General features: G+C 40.6%; 1 protein-coding gene across 3 annotated transcripts in view; it reads right to left on the bottom strand.

Annotated features, from left to right (window-relative positions):
- The window catches only part of LRMDA (leucine rich melanocyte differentiation associated), a 1,119,641-nt gene that overhangs the window by 758,847 nt on the left and 341,455 nt on the right, over positions 1-19,339 (bottom strand). Inside the window, exon 1 of one of the 3 annotated variants that reach the window (XM_043476455.1) lies at positions 11,640-11,707. The exons of the other annotated variants lie outside the window; for them this stretch is intronic. Coding sequence (XP_043332390.1) covers positions 11,640-11,698 — 59 coding nt within the window. The 5' untranslated portion in view covers positions 11,699-11,707. Of the gene's footprint in view, positions 1-11,639; positions 11,708-19,339 lie in introns of those variants that run through there. 3 annotated transcript variants of the gene reach the window in all.

Genomic DNA, 19,339 nt, shown 5'->3' on the forward strand with positions numbered 1-19,339 from the left:
GCAGGGCTAACTACATCAATAGCAAAGGAAAAGAGGCAACATTAAAGCAATGATAAGTCTTTGGTTCAGAAACTGAGGTCCTCAGCTAGGTATCCATAGCTGGTGCAGCATTCCAGTTCCCAGGCAGTTCTGAGGGGAGCAGGAAGTATGTGTTTCTACAAGGCTCTCCTGCCTCAGAATCTTCTGCCAGATCCTTGAGGCCTGTGCTTGTCTTATTTCGAATTCTACCTTATGCTGGAGACTTCCAGGGATTCCTAAAGCTCCTAAAAAGACAGTTCCTTCAAAGAGAAGCAGGAACTTTCCTATGAACAAGGCCAGAAGAACTAAAGTAGGAACAACAGGACTTTCTGTGGAGTCATCAAGAGATGGCTCTGGAGCCCCTCCAGCAGAGACCCAACTCACTGGAATTTGGGAGGTTTCCCCATGTACAAGGACTGATTATCACCTCATTCCTACAACTCATCCATGGTGGGGGAGGGGGGTCCACGCAAGCTGTGCTGAAAGCCCCTCATAGGACACCACAGCTGATGCTGACTACTGGGGAACTTTCTGATACTTGAATATAAAACACCGCTAGAATAAGCACAGAGTTGTCACTTACATTTTGGCAAACCAAAGATCTCAAAATGTGTAACAAGAGGAAAATATCCAGTGCACATGTGGGACAGACCTAAAGAATAGTAAAGGCTGAATCTGACCTTTATGAAAGTATATTAGAAAATCCTCAACTGAACAGACCTAATGTCATTGCTGGGCCCCCATCAGTGGTGGGGGGTAGGAGGGTAGGAGGTGGGGAGAAAGGGGAATGGGGGGACTCACAAAATCTCTGAAGACAAAGATCAAACCACAAAGTGATGTCCAGCTAGTCCCAGTGGACAGGTAGATGAACCACACTTCTTGAGTGGGGCTGGGCCCCGGGCCCTCCTCCGCCCCTACCACCACTGCTGACACCATTCTTGAGAGCTCTGCTTCCTTCCAGCCCAGAGAGCTTCATTCTGAAAACAATGACCCTTTATGGAGAGCTTTCATCCCAGCTTAAGTTCTGAAAAATCAAAGAGCCAGTATGTCTGAACTGGAGAAAGAGTCTCTCAAGAATCTGGGAAAACTGCCTGGAGTAGTTTGTATTTAGTGGTAATATCTTCTCCTTTGACTTGTCAGATTGTCTTGCTGCTTTCAGAATGAAACCAGATATAAATAAAGCAAAAAAAAAAAAGTGTTTGAGATAGGCTACTGATCACTGGTTTATTTTATTATTATTTTTTTTAGTTGAGAAGCCTCACAGTTTTCCAAGCATGGTTACGTTATGGTAATATGCTTTGTCATAAATTTACTATGTCATAAATTTACTATATCCTTCTGCTTGTCTATGAAACAGTCTGCTCCTCATCTTTCTAAACTTGGACTGGATACAGAACTTTTAACTTAAAATATCTAACAATATGTCATACGCACCAGAAGATACATGACATCTATTTCTAAGATACATAATATTATTAATTGTTTTGGAGTGGAATTGAACTGTTATGAATCTAAAAAGTATAAAAATGACATTTAGCCATCAACAGTTCTTGAAACATTATATACACAAAAGAAGAAATACTAACAAGTCCAACAGTACTCATCATTTCAAAATTATACCCTTTGAAGCCAGAATGACATTAAGAGAAACAGAAAGAATGTAAGAACTTAAAAATAAAATTGCAATGCTTGAAAATATTAAGCTTACATTCTGATAAAAATTAAGTGTGAGCTAAATTATTTTTTATGTTTGTGGAACTGTCAAACAATGTGCTGTCTTCTTAAACTATTTAAAGAGCTGTGGCTCAAGTGTGTGGAGAGGATCTGCAGGATACAAACAATGCTGAGCAGAGGAACAAGCTGATTTACTGCAATTTACTGCAATTCACTTAGAATTGACTGAGAACCTACTGAGTTCATGCTACATTATGTAACATGAAGGATATAATAGAAGATACAGACTCAGACGAGCTTGCAAACTTATTGTGGGGACAACAGAGGTGTACAAAATCTTAAAATAATGAAAAAAGTCTTGAATTAAATGCTCAAATGAGAGCTACTAGTAAGTAAATAAGTAATATACAAGGTTAGAGCAGGAATAACTAAATTTGAGCCAGAGGAACTAAGCTCTTGACCCACTCAAGAGCTAGAATTTCAGTTGGATCCTAAAGGTAAAATCATATTTAGAAAGATAAAAAGAAGTCCCAATGGTATTTACAGTAGGAGAGGCAGCTTCAATAGAGGCCTAAAGGCTGAGCAAATAGAGGGGAAGGGTGAACTGAAAGGAGTGACCCAAACAAAGGCCTGGACCTCAGGTTTCCTTCAGGTCAAAACATGGAGAGCATCCATCTGACTCCTCCTTCCGAACTGCTTCTCTGCCTGCTTCTCAGAGCCCCATCTGACTTGGAATTTAAAGTTCCCAGGGTCCTTTTCTCACTAGACTTGCTTCTCAAACCCAAACAGGAGGGACCCTAATGGGTTCATCATTGTATGAGTTAGAAACTCCCACCCCTGGTTCCCACAACCGCGCTTATTTTAAGAGCCCATAAAGTGGTATTTGTCTTTCTGACTTACTTCATTTACTATGATTGTCTCTAGGTCCATCCACATTGCTGCAAATGGCATTATTTCATTCTTTTTTATGGCTGAGTAGTATTCCACTGTGTATATGTACCAAATCTTCTTTATCCATTCATCTGTCAAGAGACATTTAGGCTGTTTCCATGTCTTGGCTATTGTGAATAGTGCTGCTATGAACACAGGGGCGCATGCCTCATTTTGAATTATAACACTGTCTGGGTATATACCTAGGAGTAGGACAGCTGGATCATATGCTAGGTCTATTTTCAGTTTTCTGAGGCACCTCCATACTATTTTCTACAGTGTCTGTACCAACTACATTTCCACCAAGAGTGTAGGACAGTTCCCTTCTCTCCACACCCTCTCCAGCATTTGCTATTTGTAGAATTTTTAATGATGGTTATTCTGACTGGTACGAGGTGGTACCTCACTGTAGCTTTTATTTGCATTTCTCTAATTATTAGTGATGTTGATTATCTTTTCATGCACCTACTGGACATCCGTATATCTTCTTTGGAGAAATGTCTGCCAAGGTCTTCTGCCATTTTTCAATTGGCTTGTTTTGTTGTTGTTATTGAGTTGTATTAATTCTTTGTATATTTTGGAAATTAAGCCCTTGTCTAAAATACAGCACAAATAAACCTATCTAAAAAACACAAACAGACTCCTAGACACAGAGAACAAACTTGTGGTTGCCAAGGAGGAGGGTGGGAGGGAGATGGATAAGCTAAGAGTTTGAGGTTGGTAGATGCAAACTATTCCATTTAGAATGGATAAACAACAAGGTCCTAACGTATACCACAAAGAACTATATTCAATATCTGTGATAAACCATAATGGAAAAGAATGTATAAAGCAATGTATGTATGTGTATAACTGAGTTCCTTTACTGTTCGGCAAGGATTTGCACAACACTGTAAATCAACTATACTTCAGTTTAAAAAAATACAATATAATAAAAAAGAGCCCATCAACTCAGTCAGAACTGGAAGTGGCCACACCCTTCATCTACCTGGCATATTACAACCTTTCCATTACACCCTCGGTGCTACCCTGAAATCAGTGGTTCTCAACCAGGAGGGACTTTGCCCTCTAAGGGACAATTGACAATATCTGAAGATGTCTCTGTTTTGTCACAAAGGACAGGAGGATGTGTTCCTATTATCTAGTGGGTAGAGACCAGGGATGCAACCAAAAGTCCTGAAATGAGCAAGGCAGCCACCTACAACAAAGAATTTTCAGCCTACAATATCAATACTGGTGAGACTGTGATGCAATGAATATTAACATTCTCAATATTTTCTGAATATGTCTATATTACATGATGGAACACTTTCTTAAACTTGATCATGACCCATCAATTTCCAGGAGGCTCAGCTCAACTTCCAAGGTGCTTTCTATGGTGAAGGTGCCTGATCCATGCAGCTCTGACTCTACCCCACTTGCTCCTACCCCATAAGTGGAGTACACGGAGGAGAGGGGGTACTCCAGCTATGAAATGTGTCCTCCACTCAAGCACATCATATATTCAGACCTAAACTCAACTAGATACAAACTAGTTTTGTATTAGCCTAGATATAGGATACTGAAAACCAGTGATGTATTCTGTACACTTTGTGCCTTTCCAAAGCTAGATAACACATTATCCAAGTATTTGCTATTTGAGTACTTTCCATTTGAGTTTGCATAAAGAAACAAAAGTCATCATATCTTGAAAAGATTCACTTTGAACTGACCATTTATAAAACTGGTTCCCACTCAAACATCCCTTTCAAGTAGTATCGATCCTTGATGCTTGTATCAACAGTTTAATCCTGTCTGATACTCAAAAGTTATATAAGGTCCTAGTGCAAATCAGCTACAAAATGATGTGAAAACTTCTGTAAATAATGTGGGGTTTCATGAACTCAACTGGAGTGATGTCGGAAAAATGCTCAAATTATACTCAGAATCACTTATTTTACATTCTTAGACCAACTAAAAAAGAGAAAATGAAGAAGCAAACACAACAGGAGTTTTATTAGACCAACTTAAATATCAAATAAAGGCTCATATAAACAACTCTTATGATCAGACAATGAAAACAAACGTAAAGTAAAAATGGGCTTCTCAGGTGGCTCAGTGGTAAAGAATCCATCTGCCAACGCACGAGACACAGGATTGACCCCTGAGTTGGGAATATCACCCGGAGAAGGAAATGGCAACCTACTCCAGTGTTCTTGCCTGGGAAATCCCACGAAGAGAGGAGCCTGGAGGTCTACAGTCCATGTGGTCACAAAAGAGTCAGACAGACTTAGCAACTAATCAACAACAACAAAGTAAAAGACATGGGGCAAGTATGTAATTTTATAAGAAAAAAGATGGGAAAAATTTAATTGTTGAATTTTTTGTTCTAAGAATTATACCATAGCTGCAATTACAGCTGAAAATATTTTTGATACAAAATATATATACATATATACATAATTTTGAGTTTCAGCTTTTAAGATCAAATTCCAAAATTTCCCTGATATTTGCTATTACATTTTGCTTTCCATTTCAGTTGGTTCACCTTGGGTGATCCTTCTCCAGTATAATTATCTTCATACTACAGGACTCCTCCGGAAGATCCTGACCACCTAAAGCAAAAGCAGAACTACAAGACAGCCTAAATATCTTTCCCACTCTCACTGTGTTCCCACACTTGCCTTTCACAGACCTGGTTGATTCTGTATCAAAGTGTCCAAAGACCTTCTTGATCTCTGACAACCACAACTGACTTGCAAAAAGTGGAGACTAGAAGGTATAAAGAGAAGTCTGAAAGCAGAAGCAATGGGCCCGCCTAGATCTATACTCAAATCCCATTGCTATTAGAATAAAATTCCAATTTGCAGTCAGAGCTCATCAGACCCTGAGAAATCTGGCCCCTGCCTGCCTCTTCATCTTAAACCTCTTTCAATCTCTTCACTTGGTTATCTCTGGTCCTCAAACTTGCTGAACCTTCTCATACCCTGTGGCCTTCACATGTGTCTGAAATGTTTATCTCCAGTTCTTTCCATCTGATCCACAAGTATCAGTATAAGTGACTTTTCTCATCAGCCTATTCAAAGTACCTTCAATACAGATACTTAGTAGACATTAAAAAACTATATGCTAAATGGATGAACAATGGATAGATGGATGAATGGGTGAGTAAATGGATGGATGGATAGATGGAGCTAATTTATATGGGAGAGTCTTTTGATATCTACTGTCAATAGCCATCATTCCCTAAGGCCATTTTCCAAGCAATTGTTCCTCTCCCTTGGATCATTTGAGATTGAATCAGTGAATCCAGAGCTAGGCAGGAAAGAGCCTGATTAAGGTCACTGCACCAACCCCCAGGGATGGTTCCCTGTCATCCATTTTCTCATGCTTTGTGTCAAGTCTTGCCTCCAGCCCCTCCAGTGGCAAGGCTTCCCTTACCTCCCCAGGGATATGTCCACACACTCTCCCCATTGTGAAATCTGTCCTGATTTTCCCAGCCTAAATTCCTCTCTGCTTAACTGCGCCCCATTACTCACAGCTTTCTCCCTCTGGACCACAACAAACAACAGCTCTGGAACTCACATTCTCTTCCTGGCTTCCCACAACTTCCCAATTCCACTCCCTAACCCTTGATGAAACAGCATGGCGTGAGACCATGGAGAAGGGTTTACACAAATGTTCAGAATTAGAACTTGGTCAACACCAATCTCACCTCCCCCACCCATCTCCCTCTCTCATCCATCATTCCCTCCCCTTCCCTACGCTAGCCTGCACAGAACCAATCTGGCTTTATTTTCCCATTACACAATTCTTTCAAAACATAATTCTATGCTTGAATAGAAACGTCAAGTTTCTGGAAGGCTATACAAGAGTTGTTAGTGATGGTGGCTTCTGGGAAAGGGAAGGTTGTCGGGGGAAAAAGATTTTTTTGTTGTTGATACCTTTTACATTTTTCACTGTGTACATATAACTATTTTTTCAATTGTGGTATGATATACATAATAGAAGTTTCCATTTTAACCATCTTTAAATGTAGAGTTCAACCACTACCACCATGGAAACAATGTTTTTCAGTAAATTTTTAAATTAAATGTTTATAATGCAGCTCTTGATCAAATAGATACACAAGATAAAGAAAATAGGGAAGAAGGTGCTCTGCCTGGCATGAGCCACTGAAAACAAAGATTAATGTCACTTAGCCATTTTTGATGTATTAAAAACTTTAAAATACAGGGAGAAAGACACTTCATAAAAAATAAAAGGAGAAAAGGAATAAAAGACAAAAAATTTGAAAACTACAGTTAACATGCACACATTATTTATAATTATAATGGGCCAAAAATAAGCATGTGCATATTCAGTCAAGTATAGAGAACAGACATCTTAACAAAACAGAATTATGGCTATCGCAGCAGTCTGTGAGAAAAATTATTAGCTTTATTACTCGAAAAGTAGTTTGAATAGGAGTCTTCCAGTTGTTCAATCTGATCATCAGAACACTGCCAACTTTTTCTGCCACAGAGTCTTTCTGTGCAGTGGGTAACTTGTTGCAATTAAGGAATTTTCTCACTTCTTAATAATTCTCAGATTTGGAACGTTTTTCTTGTAAGTAACCATCCAAGTAGTGGTATTACACTCCACTCCTCTGACATAATTTTGTAACTTGCTGGAAGTGACAAAGACTGCCACATGTGAAGATGGTGATTTGTGTGTCTCGAGTAGCTGTACTCAAAGTTAAATTTCCCCCATCTGACAGCATGAAGGCTGCAACAAACCTCTGATTGCAGTTTCTGCAATCAAAACACTCCCTCAAATCCCACAGGTTTCATAGGACATGCACACTTGGCCCGTCCCTGATGAGTTCCAGCTTCCATTAAGTCTGACTTCTCCTCAGAGTAAGTGTTCTTTCAACACTGATATCTCAGGTCTGAATTGCAAGCACTGGCTGGTTCAAGAAAAGCTATCTATCTGAAAAAAAAGGCTGTCTAGGAGACCAGTTATGTTTAGTAGTTCAAAAAAAACTTATAACCCTGATTCATTGGAAAAAACCTTGATGCTGAGAAAGATTGAGGGCAGGAGGAGAAGGGGGCAACAGAGGATGAGATGGTTGGATGGCATCACCAACTCAACAGATATGAGTTTGAGCAAACTCTGGGAGATAGTGAAGGACAAGGGAGCCTAGTGTGCTGCAGTTCATGGGGTCACAAAGAGTCAGACATGACTTAGTGACAGAACAACAAAAGGATTTTTAGTTTGCAACTCACAATTATACCTACACATTTATTCCAAATCTCCCTCTCTCCCCAACGCCGATCACACACACACACACACACACACACACACACACACACACACACACACACACACACCCCATTGCATTTTACTATATAACACAGCTGCTTTTTACACTGCTGCTGCTAAGTCGCTTCAGTCGTGTCCGACTCTGTGCGACCCCATAGATGGCAGCTCACCAGGCTCCTCCGTCCCTGGGATTCTCCAGGCAAGAACACTGGAGTGGGTTGCCATTTCCTTCTCCAGCTTTTTACACTAAAGAACCCCAAAGAGCTACCTGGCTATCAGAGTCAACACTCTGACATAACAGTAGACTTTTATAGGTTCAGTGAGGTTTACTTAATGTAACAGAAGCTGAGACTGAGGGACTACAATCAAAGAATAGGGACAAAGCAGAGAAATGCCTGTGTCTGACTTTAGCTCAAGACTCTGAAAAACGGTACATGAACAGAAATGAAAATTAACAGCATGTCAGGAGGAACCCACCGGAGTAAGATCTGGAATATTTACATTCAAATACAAACTCCAGTGTTTACTGAATATCTTAAGTATAATAAGTTAAGTTAAACTTATTATCTTAAGTTTACTGAATATCTTAAGTGAATATCTTAAGTATATTTCAACCTGGTGGTTTCCTCACTTGTATAATGGGGTGATTATTATCCACCCAAAGTACAAGGTTCTTAAGGGAATACAATAATGATAAAGCACAGCAGAGAAATTACTAAGGCTATTTGTAGAATAATTTGCCCCTTTTCTGTCCTTTATGGGCCCCACCTATAAAGTATAGCAACGGGTGCAAATGAGCTGCCCAATGCTGATATCCATTCAGCCTCTAGGCCATTAGGGGCTGTATGAGATTCCTATCACTGGGATACCAAACCACAGAAATATATTCTTCCACAGTTTTGGAGGCAAAAAAGTCTGAAATCAGTGCCATTGGGCCTGATCAAGATTTCAGCTGGGCCACACTCCCTCCAGAAGCTCTCGGGGAGAACCTGTTCCATGCCCCTTCCAGCTTCTGACACCTGCCAGCACTCCCTGGCTTGCAGCCACCTCCTCTAATCTCCAAAGCCAGCATCTTTGTCTCTGTTCTGCCATCACATCACCTTCTCTGTGAATGGATCAAATATCCTTCTGCCCCTCCCCCTCCTAAGGATGGTGGTGGTGGTTTAGTTGTTAAGTCGTGTCCAACTCTTTGCAATCTCATGGACTGTAGCCCTCCACGCTCCTCTCTCCATGGGATTCCCCAGGCGAGAATACTGGAATGGGTTGCCATTTCCTCCTCCAGGGGATCTTCCTGACCCTGGGACCAAACCTGTATCTCCTGCTTGGCAGGCGGATTCTTTACCCCTGAGCCACTAGAGAAGTCCCTCATAGGATATATGTGATTCAATTTAGAACCTATTCAAATAACCCAGGATATAATCTCCCCATCTCAAGGACCTGAACTTAATGCCATGTAAGGTAATGCTTACAGGTTCAAGGGACTAAAATTTCACACCTTGGGGAAGGACATTTTAAAGTCTACCACAGGTACCAAAAACACAAAGGACAAATAGATCAGGAAAAGAAGCTTCTTAAAAATCTGAATTATTCCTTGAAGTAGAAATCATAATAATTCATACCCGAATTTATACTGGGATATGAATAAATGTTATCAGTCTTCCAGGCAGCATTAAGACAGAGTCATTAAATGGACATGAATTTGGTTTAAGAAATCAAAACATAAAGGTGAGCCTAGCAGAGGACCCTAGCAGGTGCATGAAAGTCAGGTACAAAGCAATAGAAAAGGATCTGAACCCCAGGGAGGGGCTCAAAACAAAAAACAGACAAACTTCCCTTTCATTTTCTACCTTAGCTGAGAGCCATCCTACATATAAGCCACAAGGGAAATGAGAAACCCTGACTACCAAACATCAATCTGAGAGCTCATTCTTTCATTTCTTGCAACAAATGCTTATCGAGCAAATGTTATATACAGGATGCTACCCACAGCACTGGGGATCAGACAGCCAAGAGAATGGATAAAAGTGCTTCCTCTTGTGAGAGCCACATCCTCATGAGAATTAAGTCAATTCAGTGCAGCAACTGTTTACAGAGGACCTACTATGTGGCAGATACTTGGGTGCATGTGCCCAAATTGATTCCTAAACTTCCTTTGCAAAACAAAGTTGGTGGTTTTTCTAAGAAAGTGGCCTGTATTGTTTTGAGGTAGACACTCAAGCCTCCCAACAGTCTATCCTGCGAAGGTCAGTGCAGAAGCAAGCTGTTTTTCAGGATATGGTGTAGAACCTAGAGCCACCACTATCCACCTCCTCACCTTGTCAGCCTCACATAACAGATTCTGAGAGCTCCTCCTGTCTCTCTGATTACACACTCCATGCTTCCCACAGGAGGGCTGCATGATGAAGTGGCATTCCATCTTCTCTGCCGGGTCATGTCAGGCTCAGCACCACCACACCGAGGGGGCACCCCAGTGGCTGGAGGGAAGCCATTCTGAGCACGTGAAGAATGGGGACACAGGGGCTGGAGAGGAGAGGGGAAGTGGCTCCTTTTCATTCTGCATGTGAGCGTCTCTGGGTCCCATAAATTCCTCTACCCTGTATATTTCACTCAGCTGTCTAAATGAGGTTTGCTCATATAGCCACCACTGTGCAGAATCAATCATGCCCTTCTGCACAGAATGTTAATTGTGTGCCTCTCAAAAAGAAAAAAAAAAGCATACTGCAGAGGCCTTAGAAGAAATTCAAAATCTGTTTGGCTTTGTTTTTAATTCACCATACTTTTTAAACTGCTATGTGAAGTAAATAGTCACAGTCCCAGGCGTGATCCAGCTGCAATCCAGGTGCCTTTTTCAAGGCGGGGGAGAGGAATATTAAGAAACCTCTTCCCACTCCCATCAATTGTTCTACACAACACTTCCCGAGTCAGCTGCCTGGTTGCCTGAATAAAGAAGCTCTGAGCCCTCCCAGGAACGAGTGTTCTGGTTAACTCCACACAAAATGGCCCATTCAAATCAACCTGGGCTGCAAATCTTTGTTGTATCCCGCAGGGGTTGACTCATCTGAGAAGTAGGAAAGGAAAAGAAAAACAACAGAATCATCTCCTCAGCTTCCTTATACCACAAAGCAGTTACTATGTGAGGCTGCCTATCACCAAAGTGAAATTCACTAGGTGAGAGGTAGCTGAAAAAGTCTTTACCGAGTCACCATCTAAATGCCTGCAAATCAGTCATGTCTGTTTCAGGGAATCTTATTTTTTATTCTGTAGAGGTCACATTATTAAACTACAGATCATGATATCATGTGCTTAGAGAGGGCAGAGATGCTTTGAACACACACACACACACCCACAGACACACACACTCTAACACCTCTTTGCAGGGCGGGCAAAGAGCTGACTCCACAGCTAGAGACTTCAAGGATCCCATTGTTTTCAAAAAGGCCGGATGGACACTGTGACAAGCATACTGCCTTCCACCACCAATTTTGGGAACATGTGAAAAATACGGTATGCTGCTTGCTGGTATGTGGTCCGAGATGACTCATAAATCTTCCTTTATCTCCTTCGTGGTGTTAGCAGAAAAGGATGAGTTGCTTTTTTCCATCTCATTCTCCCGTCTATCTGTCTGTTAGCCGTGCCCTTGAGCAAAGATTACTGATGCCCTGCCTTTGATATATGACACATCACCCACAGCAGCTTTTCATCAAGTGAATTAACCTGGAAAAATGCAAACCCACCTGCCAGTTGCTTCCAAACTTTGCACAATTCCTTTGTGTACTTCCTCTCTAGCGTGCATCAGGCAGGAAAGCAGCAAGGGCAAGCTCAAGAAATATGGAAAATTAAGAGAATCTAAGCTGGGGGCTCTGGGAAATAGTTCACTGGCTGGAGTCGGCTGCTTTTGCATAAGCACTTTCAGAAGAGGTTTAAGTGAAAAGCGCCAGCTTAAGCCACACTTTAGAATGCTTCGCACCTGAGCTGGAAAATGCCATTTTCCCCCAGTCATTTTCCCCCTGTGTGGCTGGAATAATGACAAGAGCCTTGGCAGTCACTGATGACATGGTTACAGAAACTATTTGGTGATTTCTAATCAATAATCGAGACGGGCTGAGGAGGAGCCTAGAGCAGGAAGGAATAAGCAGACTGAAGAAAGAGGGGAAGAAAATAAACCAGGCAGGAGTGAAACTGAAGAAGAACAGGGAAAGCAAGGCTGAAATGAATCTGGAGTCTTCTGCCAGCCCCTCGCACAACAACTCTATGAAGCCAGACTCATTGACATTTGGTTTCAGAAGGCTCCAAACTACTATGAAAGAGTAAAGGTAGACAGCAACTTGGATACCTCACAGTAATCCTCAGTCTACATGTTCAAGCAGAAGGCACTTTGGAAAGCATCAAGTCAGCACTTTTGCACCTTCAGCTAGAGAGAGCTGAGGTTCAGAGAGGACCCCAGCCATCCAGGGTCACACAGCCAAGCAAGGTGGGACTAAGGTTGGAATTCAATCTCCCCAATCCCAATGCTCTATCCAATGCAACACACTCCTCCCAACCAGGCTTTAGATTCCTCTCCCAACTCAGCCCACCCTCCCCCCCAAAAAAAAACATTTATACTGACTTGAAATTGGATAGAACTTGCTGCATGGAGAAATAAGAAAGATTTCTTATTTTAGCTCTATTATACTAGACTGGGTGTCTCTTGTTTACCCAGGTATTAAACATTTTCCTCAGTCTCATCCTTGATTCTGATAATAAAGCAGTTATTCTTTTCAAGGCAACACCCACTATGTGTGACTACTTGAAGGGTTGTGATGAGAAAGATCTTCCCAAAATGTATTAAGAAGAAAACTATATCCAAAACTAGCAATCATGATTTTTTGCCCATATTCTTAATTTTAAGGGAAAGCTACAAAGACTGAGTTTGTGTTTTTTAAAGGGCATTATTAAAAATCTGTCTTTGAAAAAAAAAAAAATCTCTCTTTGGACAGTCCTGACTCAGTATACAGGCAGCCCAATATTCTAGCTGAACATTTATATTTCTGGCCAATATGAACAGATTTTTTGAAATGGTTCTGAAATCTTTCATTGTCAAGGGAAAATTAAATTTTATTATTCACTATACCTTCTAAGGAAACAAAGGTCATTGCCAGATTTTAGAAAAACTTCTTACAAATAAAACCTGAAGTGAAAGTGGTATCTTGTAGACGTTGGTTAGTCAGAAAATTAAATTATCCAAGATACCCTGTTTCCTGGGCATTCTGGCAAAATTTAAAAATTTAAATAAGAATGGGATAATATATGCACACCCATCAGCTGATTGAAGTAAAATAGATGGTAATTCCTTCAGGGAGTCAGATTCTTTGCTGGTAGGAAGAAATGAGGTGTCCCTTCTTTCTGGTCAAATTAACACTGCCCATAAAACGGAGCCTCTCTGGTAAAGACAGTGGTAGAAAGTAGATGAACAGGTTACATTGGAGTTTTTGATGAATCTGATCATAGTTGAGATTATACACAGTTAGTTATCCAAACAATAATAATAACATTTAACATTTATTGAGGGTTTACTATGTACTGTGTATTCTAATAACTTCATCTGTGTTGCCTTATTTAATATCCCCACATTATTATAAGACAGATATTCTTACTAAGCCCATTTTACAGATAATTGTAGCTCAGAGAAGTTTGTACTTTGTTCAAGCATAGCAGCTGGTAACTGGGGGAGCCAAGATTCAAATCCAGGTGATCCAGCTCCAAAACCAATAACATTTTACAAAATGAATGGGACACAGGCCTCTGTGTTAACACTCCAATCAAGAATCCAGGCATTGCACATCTTTATTAAACATGACTCTGACACTTACCTAGTGACTAAAAAGAACACCTAATTACCCTATTCACTTACTGCTCTTTGAGAAGCAAAACTTTGATATCCTTCAAAAAGGTATGCCAAAACCTCGGGGAACTAATTTTTTAGGGAAAATAATTTCCCCTAATAATTTTAGGGGAAATAAATTTTCCTAACACACTTCCTTCTCAGATAGTCCTCCATTTCATATTGCAGTAAATTATACATACCATCAAATTTACTATCATAACCATTCTGAAATGTACAGTTCAATGGCATTAAATATATTCACATTGTTTTCAACTATCACCACTGTTCATTTTCAGAACTTTTTCATCATCCCCAACAGAAACTCTGTCCCCATTAAACAATAACCCCCCCATTCTCCCTCTCTCAACCAGTGGTAACCATTGCTCCACTTTCTGTCTCTATGAATGCCACCACATATAAATGACATCACACAACATTTGTCCTCTTGAATCTGCCTTCTTTCACTTAGCATATGTTCAAGGCTCATCCACACTATAGCAAGTATCAGAATCTTCTTCCTTTTCATGGCTGAGGAGTATGCCACTGTGTGTACATGCACATTTTATCATTTCATCAGACAGACATATGGATTGTTTCTACCTTTTAACTATTATGAATAATGCTGCTATGAACATGGGTGTGTAAGTATCTGTTCTTGTCCTTGGTTTCGATTTGGGGGGATATATACTTAGAAGTGGAACTGCTAGATCATACAGTAATCCTATCTTTAACTTTTTGAGGAATGCTTCTTTAACTTCTAAATGCTGTTTGAACATACCTAAACAGTGAGTTCCAAACACACAAGAGCCTTACACATTTATGTATATCTGATTCACTTCTCTTGTACACACGAAAGTAGCACAACATTGTAAATGAACTATATTTCAATAATTTAAAAAAAAATAAAATAATTTAAAAATTGGATCCTTAGGTCCATAGCAACAAAATTTCTCACTGAATTCTCAATGACTATTTTTCTAAATGAATGAATGATCAAATCAAACTCTAGTTCTCCAGAGTGAGGGACAAGACAGCACATACCTCCTCACAGAGCCTATAGTACAACTCAAGTCTATACAACTTCCCCGATCCCTGATTTTTCTCTGTCACAAATACACACCCAGGAACATATTTACCTTGATGCCAAAGAACATTAAAATAGTACAAAGGCCAGCATGAAAAGGGGTGGGGAAAACTCAGTAAAGCATTATCTGTAGATGGAAAGATTCACTGATGGAGCTGAGGTCTTTATCCACCACCCTCATCCTTCTATATCTACCCATCAGCAGTGAGGAATGAGAAACCAGCAAAGATTCCTTTCCACTCTGCCCATGCTAGGCTATTATAAAATATGGGGATGGGCCAAAGAAGGGTGATGATGGTGACGGGAGGCTTTGCTTCCACCGCTATTTGAATATCAATACCTCTTTTTAGTTCATTAATTCATCAAGAGGGTATTTTCAACACATTAAATTCAGTTTCAAAAAAGAATGAGCTGACACAGTCAAATACACATGACCAAAATCCATAGTGCACTTCCCCGGCTGCCCTTACCAGCCACTCTCAGTCCTGTCCTGGGGTCTGGGCATCCATTACTCTGGGCTAATTGGCAGGCCTGATGGAGGAAGGGGAAACTCCAGGCCACCGTCTGGGCTTTTCATTACTTAAGTGCATTCTGACTTGAACTATATTAATGGGGCTCCAAATTTTAACTATTGACGGCTTTCAATAGGAATTTACATTTCTGTCCTCCTGGGGACCACCAATCACTAAATTCTCACCTGTAGTGAAGACAGCCACAAGGGGGAATTGGTTTCAAAGACGGAAAGCGGTGATAATATATGCGCTGCACCTTCCCACGAGCAAATACACATAATTATCTTTTCCCCCCTCTTTCTACATTAAATTTTCAACTCTTTACTACATCTTTTAATGAAAGCAGTGACTGAAAAATATAAACATGGATACATAATTCCCAATGAATTGGTCTAAGTGTAACTTGTAAAAACTGGATTAATGGTACAAAGCATGTACTTTATAAAAATAGCCTGTAGAAAAAAGCATTAAGCAATTACAACTCCAGCTCTGAAGGCTCCAATATTATAGGGTAATATTTCCTTAATGTTAGACTTCATTAACCCTAAGATAATCTCTCATAAATTTTGCTTATTTTTAAGGAGAAAAAAATAAATTATGTTTATTAAACTACTGAATATGTTTATGAAAACAAGACATAATCTAGTGCCATAAACTTCTTGTCTTTATCTGAATGATCAAGGAGCTCATAAATAAAATATCACATAACAAAGTGAGTGTTAAAATTCATTACTGTAATAGCTATGTTCATGATCTATTTCATTAACATTCCTCCTCTCCTTGGATAAATGGGCTTCTTAGCCTACGAGAGGAAAGCCATTTACAAGACAAAATACTAAGCCGCTTTTTCTCATTTTCCCTTATCTCTTCTATTCCTAACTTTCTAAATTAATTCTTCTCTTAAATCTTATTGTTCCTTCCAGTGTAACTCACAGCACATTAGAGAGAGTGGAGAGAAATAGAAGCAAAGAAATGGGTCTACAGAGTATAAGTTAATTAGGGATCTAAGTGACTGGTGATGAGATTTGATGACACGGAGCCCCAAAGTGAATTTAGAAGCTTATCTTCTTAAAATATTTGAGAATAAAATACAAATAATAGAACCACAAGAAATATTCAGTATACCAAGGAATCTACACAAGCTTAATAACTAAACTCCATTTCCTGTTTAAACTATATATTGCAGTTTCCATGAACAGGATTTGCTAACCTTTATCTTCAGTGATTTTGCTGGTAATTTTACTTTTATAGATGTGTGTATATACAAATACTCAGAGAGAAAGGTGAGAACTTTCCTGTGAGTTACCAAAAACAGATAGACGTGCATAGATGGGACCCTAAACCCACAGGTGAATTGTACCAACACCAGTCACCGAGTGGACTTCCTAGCTAAGGAAATGAACTGCAAAGCAACAATGACAATGATTCTATGTCCTCCCCTGGTCATTTGTTTCATCTTAATTCAACAGAGTCCTAGGCTGCAGCATCCTCTACCCAGATAATAACCAGAGGATGCTGTTTATGATAATGGCAGAAATTAAAACAGAATTTTACAACCGCTGAGCTGAAAGAAGTCCAAAATCCCCACACGAATATTAAACAGTGTAAATAAAAAAGAATCCACTCATTTTTATTCCCAACTACCTACCAATTTATCTGGCACTGGTTCAGAGTAAAGACCACATTCACAAAACTCCACATGTATGTAGAGAGTAAAAGGAATACTTGAACTCAACAAGCATTTATGAAGGGCTTTCCCCTGTATACAAAGGAAACGAGGCACAAGGGGAAGAGGAAGGTGGACATGTGCCCTCAAGAAGCTTCCTTCTGGTTGGACGCAGTCTGTAGCTGATGCATCCCCATGCGACACGGGGCATCAGTGCTGGACTAGAAGATCACAGTGAAGGGAGGAAGCAGTGCTGTGCGGGCTCCAGCCGGGGCTTTAAGAATGAGGTGACACTGAGCCGGGGCTTCAGCAGCAGGTGAGATTTTGCTTGTCCTAGAAGGGATCCGAGCGGGAGGAACTGCCTGGGCCAGTTTCCTCACAGCGGACAAGAGACTGGACATGAGACTTCAGTTTCCAACTCCACCTACAGATCAGGAAGCAGTCCTAACTGGCCCTTCCAGAGAGGCTGACAGCATCTACACAGGAGAGAGAAGAGCAAGTCCCAGGACCCCTGGCACTCTCACACCAGTTTCCCTTCAAATGGGATATGTGGCCCCCCAAAGTATTTTCTGTGGCACACATCCACACCAGGGCTCAATAAGAAAATTATCTTCAAAAAGAGATTCACAAACTTAGGTCTGAGGAAAGTGCCCTGTCTTAACGTAAAGACAGCTCACAATTACAGAGCACTTCCCATGTCTCAGACGCTGCTCTAAGGACTGTACACCCCACATTAACTCATTTAATCCCCCAAATAGCTCTGCTCTTATCTCCAGTGTACACACAAAAAACAGCAGTAAAAGAGAGGTTAAGTGGCTTGCTCAAGGTCACACAGCTAATAAACAGCAAGGCAGGGATATAAATGCAAGGGGATTGATGCCAGAACCCCAACTCCTAACAGGCACATGGGGCAGAGATTACTGTGTGCTCATCCCAATTTATTTACTCTACGTCCTGGGCATGAAACTGAGCTACATCTCCCAGCCTCCCTGCGTATTACTGAGTTCCAGCCAACAGAGGGTGGGAAGTGACATATGCCTCCTCCAAGCCTGGCCCATCAAAACTTCCCAGAGAGTCCCTTCCACATTTTCCCTCTTCCTCTCTGTGCTGACCAGTGAAAAGCCTCCAGCAGAGAATTCTAAGGCCCCAGTCACAGGGAGAAGGGAGTCAGAAGGAAGTGGGAAAGGACAGAAAGAGTCTGGGTCCCTGAGTCACTGTGTGGAACACAACCTCTCTCCATCCCAAAAATCAGTTGGATTTTATGTCAGTGATAAATCAGTTTCTATTGCGTTAAGCCCTGGAACTTTGGTTACAGCAGTTGCCTGCCCTGACAGATACATGACACCAATCTGCCTGCTGAATCATCCCTCTGGCCTTAGCCTCTAAATGATTGAAAAAAGAGGTTTCAGAGTCATTGCCAAGAATGTGGCAGTCTAGCAAAGTAATGCAGGAAGAGTCTAGACTCAAATGAACCAGAGCTGAAATCAGGTCCTACAGTTTACTGCTCTGTCACCTGGGGCCAGTTACTAAACATTTCTGTGCCATGGAGTCCTAGATATAAGTACTAAATAATTCTAGTGAGATTTAAGGGAAAACGTTTGTAAAGTATTTAGAACAGTGATGAGCACATAGACAATGCCAAATACTACTATTCTCATTATTCTGTTAAGTCTTTTACAAAAGAATACCTGTATCAAGATTATGTTTGGAACAAAAACAAAACAGTAAATTATCAATGGCCTAAACAAGATACAAGTTTATCTCTCTTGCATAAAAGAAGTCCAAAGGTACATAAAAGATATCCAAAGGTATGCCAGTCCAGAGCTGGCATGGAAGCTCCAAAAGGTCATCAGAGACACAAGTTCCTTCCAATTCTATGCTCTGCCATCTCTAGCATGTGGCCCCAGTCCTCATGATCCAACAGAAATGCTGGTGTTCCAGCCATTACAACCAGTTCCATGCAGCAGAATGGGAGAAAACAAAAAAGAAACACCTATCCCTTTTAAAACAACTCTCTGGAAGTTCCCCATGATATTTTCATATGGCCACGCCTAGGTCCTAGCTGCAAGGGAGGAGGGGGTGGCAGTACACACAGCTAAAAACCAAGCATCTTGTTAGTAAGAGGAGAGAGAGAATCAATAAGGGAAGCAACCAGAAGTCTCTTCCTCAGCACAACGAGTAAAAGCAAGCAAGCTACACTCCCCATCCAAAGCTCCGGTGAATTCTTGAAAAAAAAAAAAAAAATCCTTAAAATGCAAATACCCAGTACATACCACTGCAGTTTCTATTCTGCCTCTCTACAGTCCATT

The sequence above is a fragment of the Cervus canadensis genome, chromosome 8 (assembly GCF_019320065.1).
Source record: "Cervus canadensis isolate Bull #8, Minnesota chromosome 8, ASM1932006v1, whole genome shotgun sequence".
Classification (NCBI taxonomy): domain Eukaryota; kingdom Metazoa; phylum Chordata; class Mammalia; order Artiodactyla; family Cervidae; genus Cervus; species Cervus canadensis.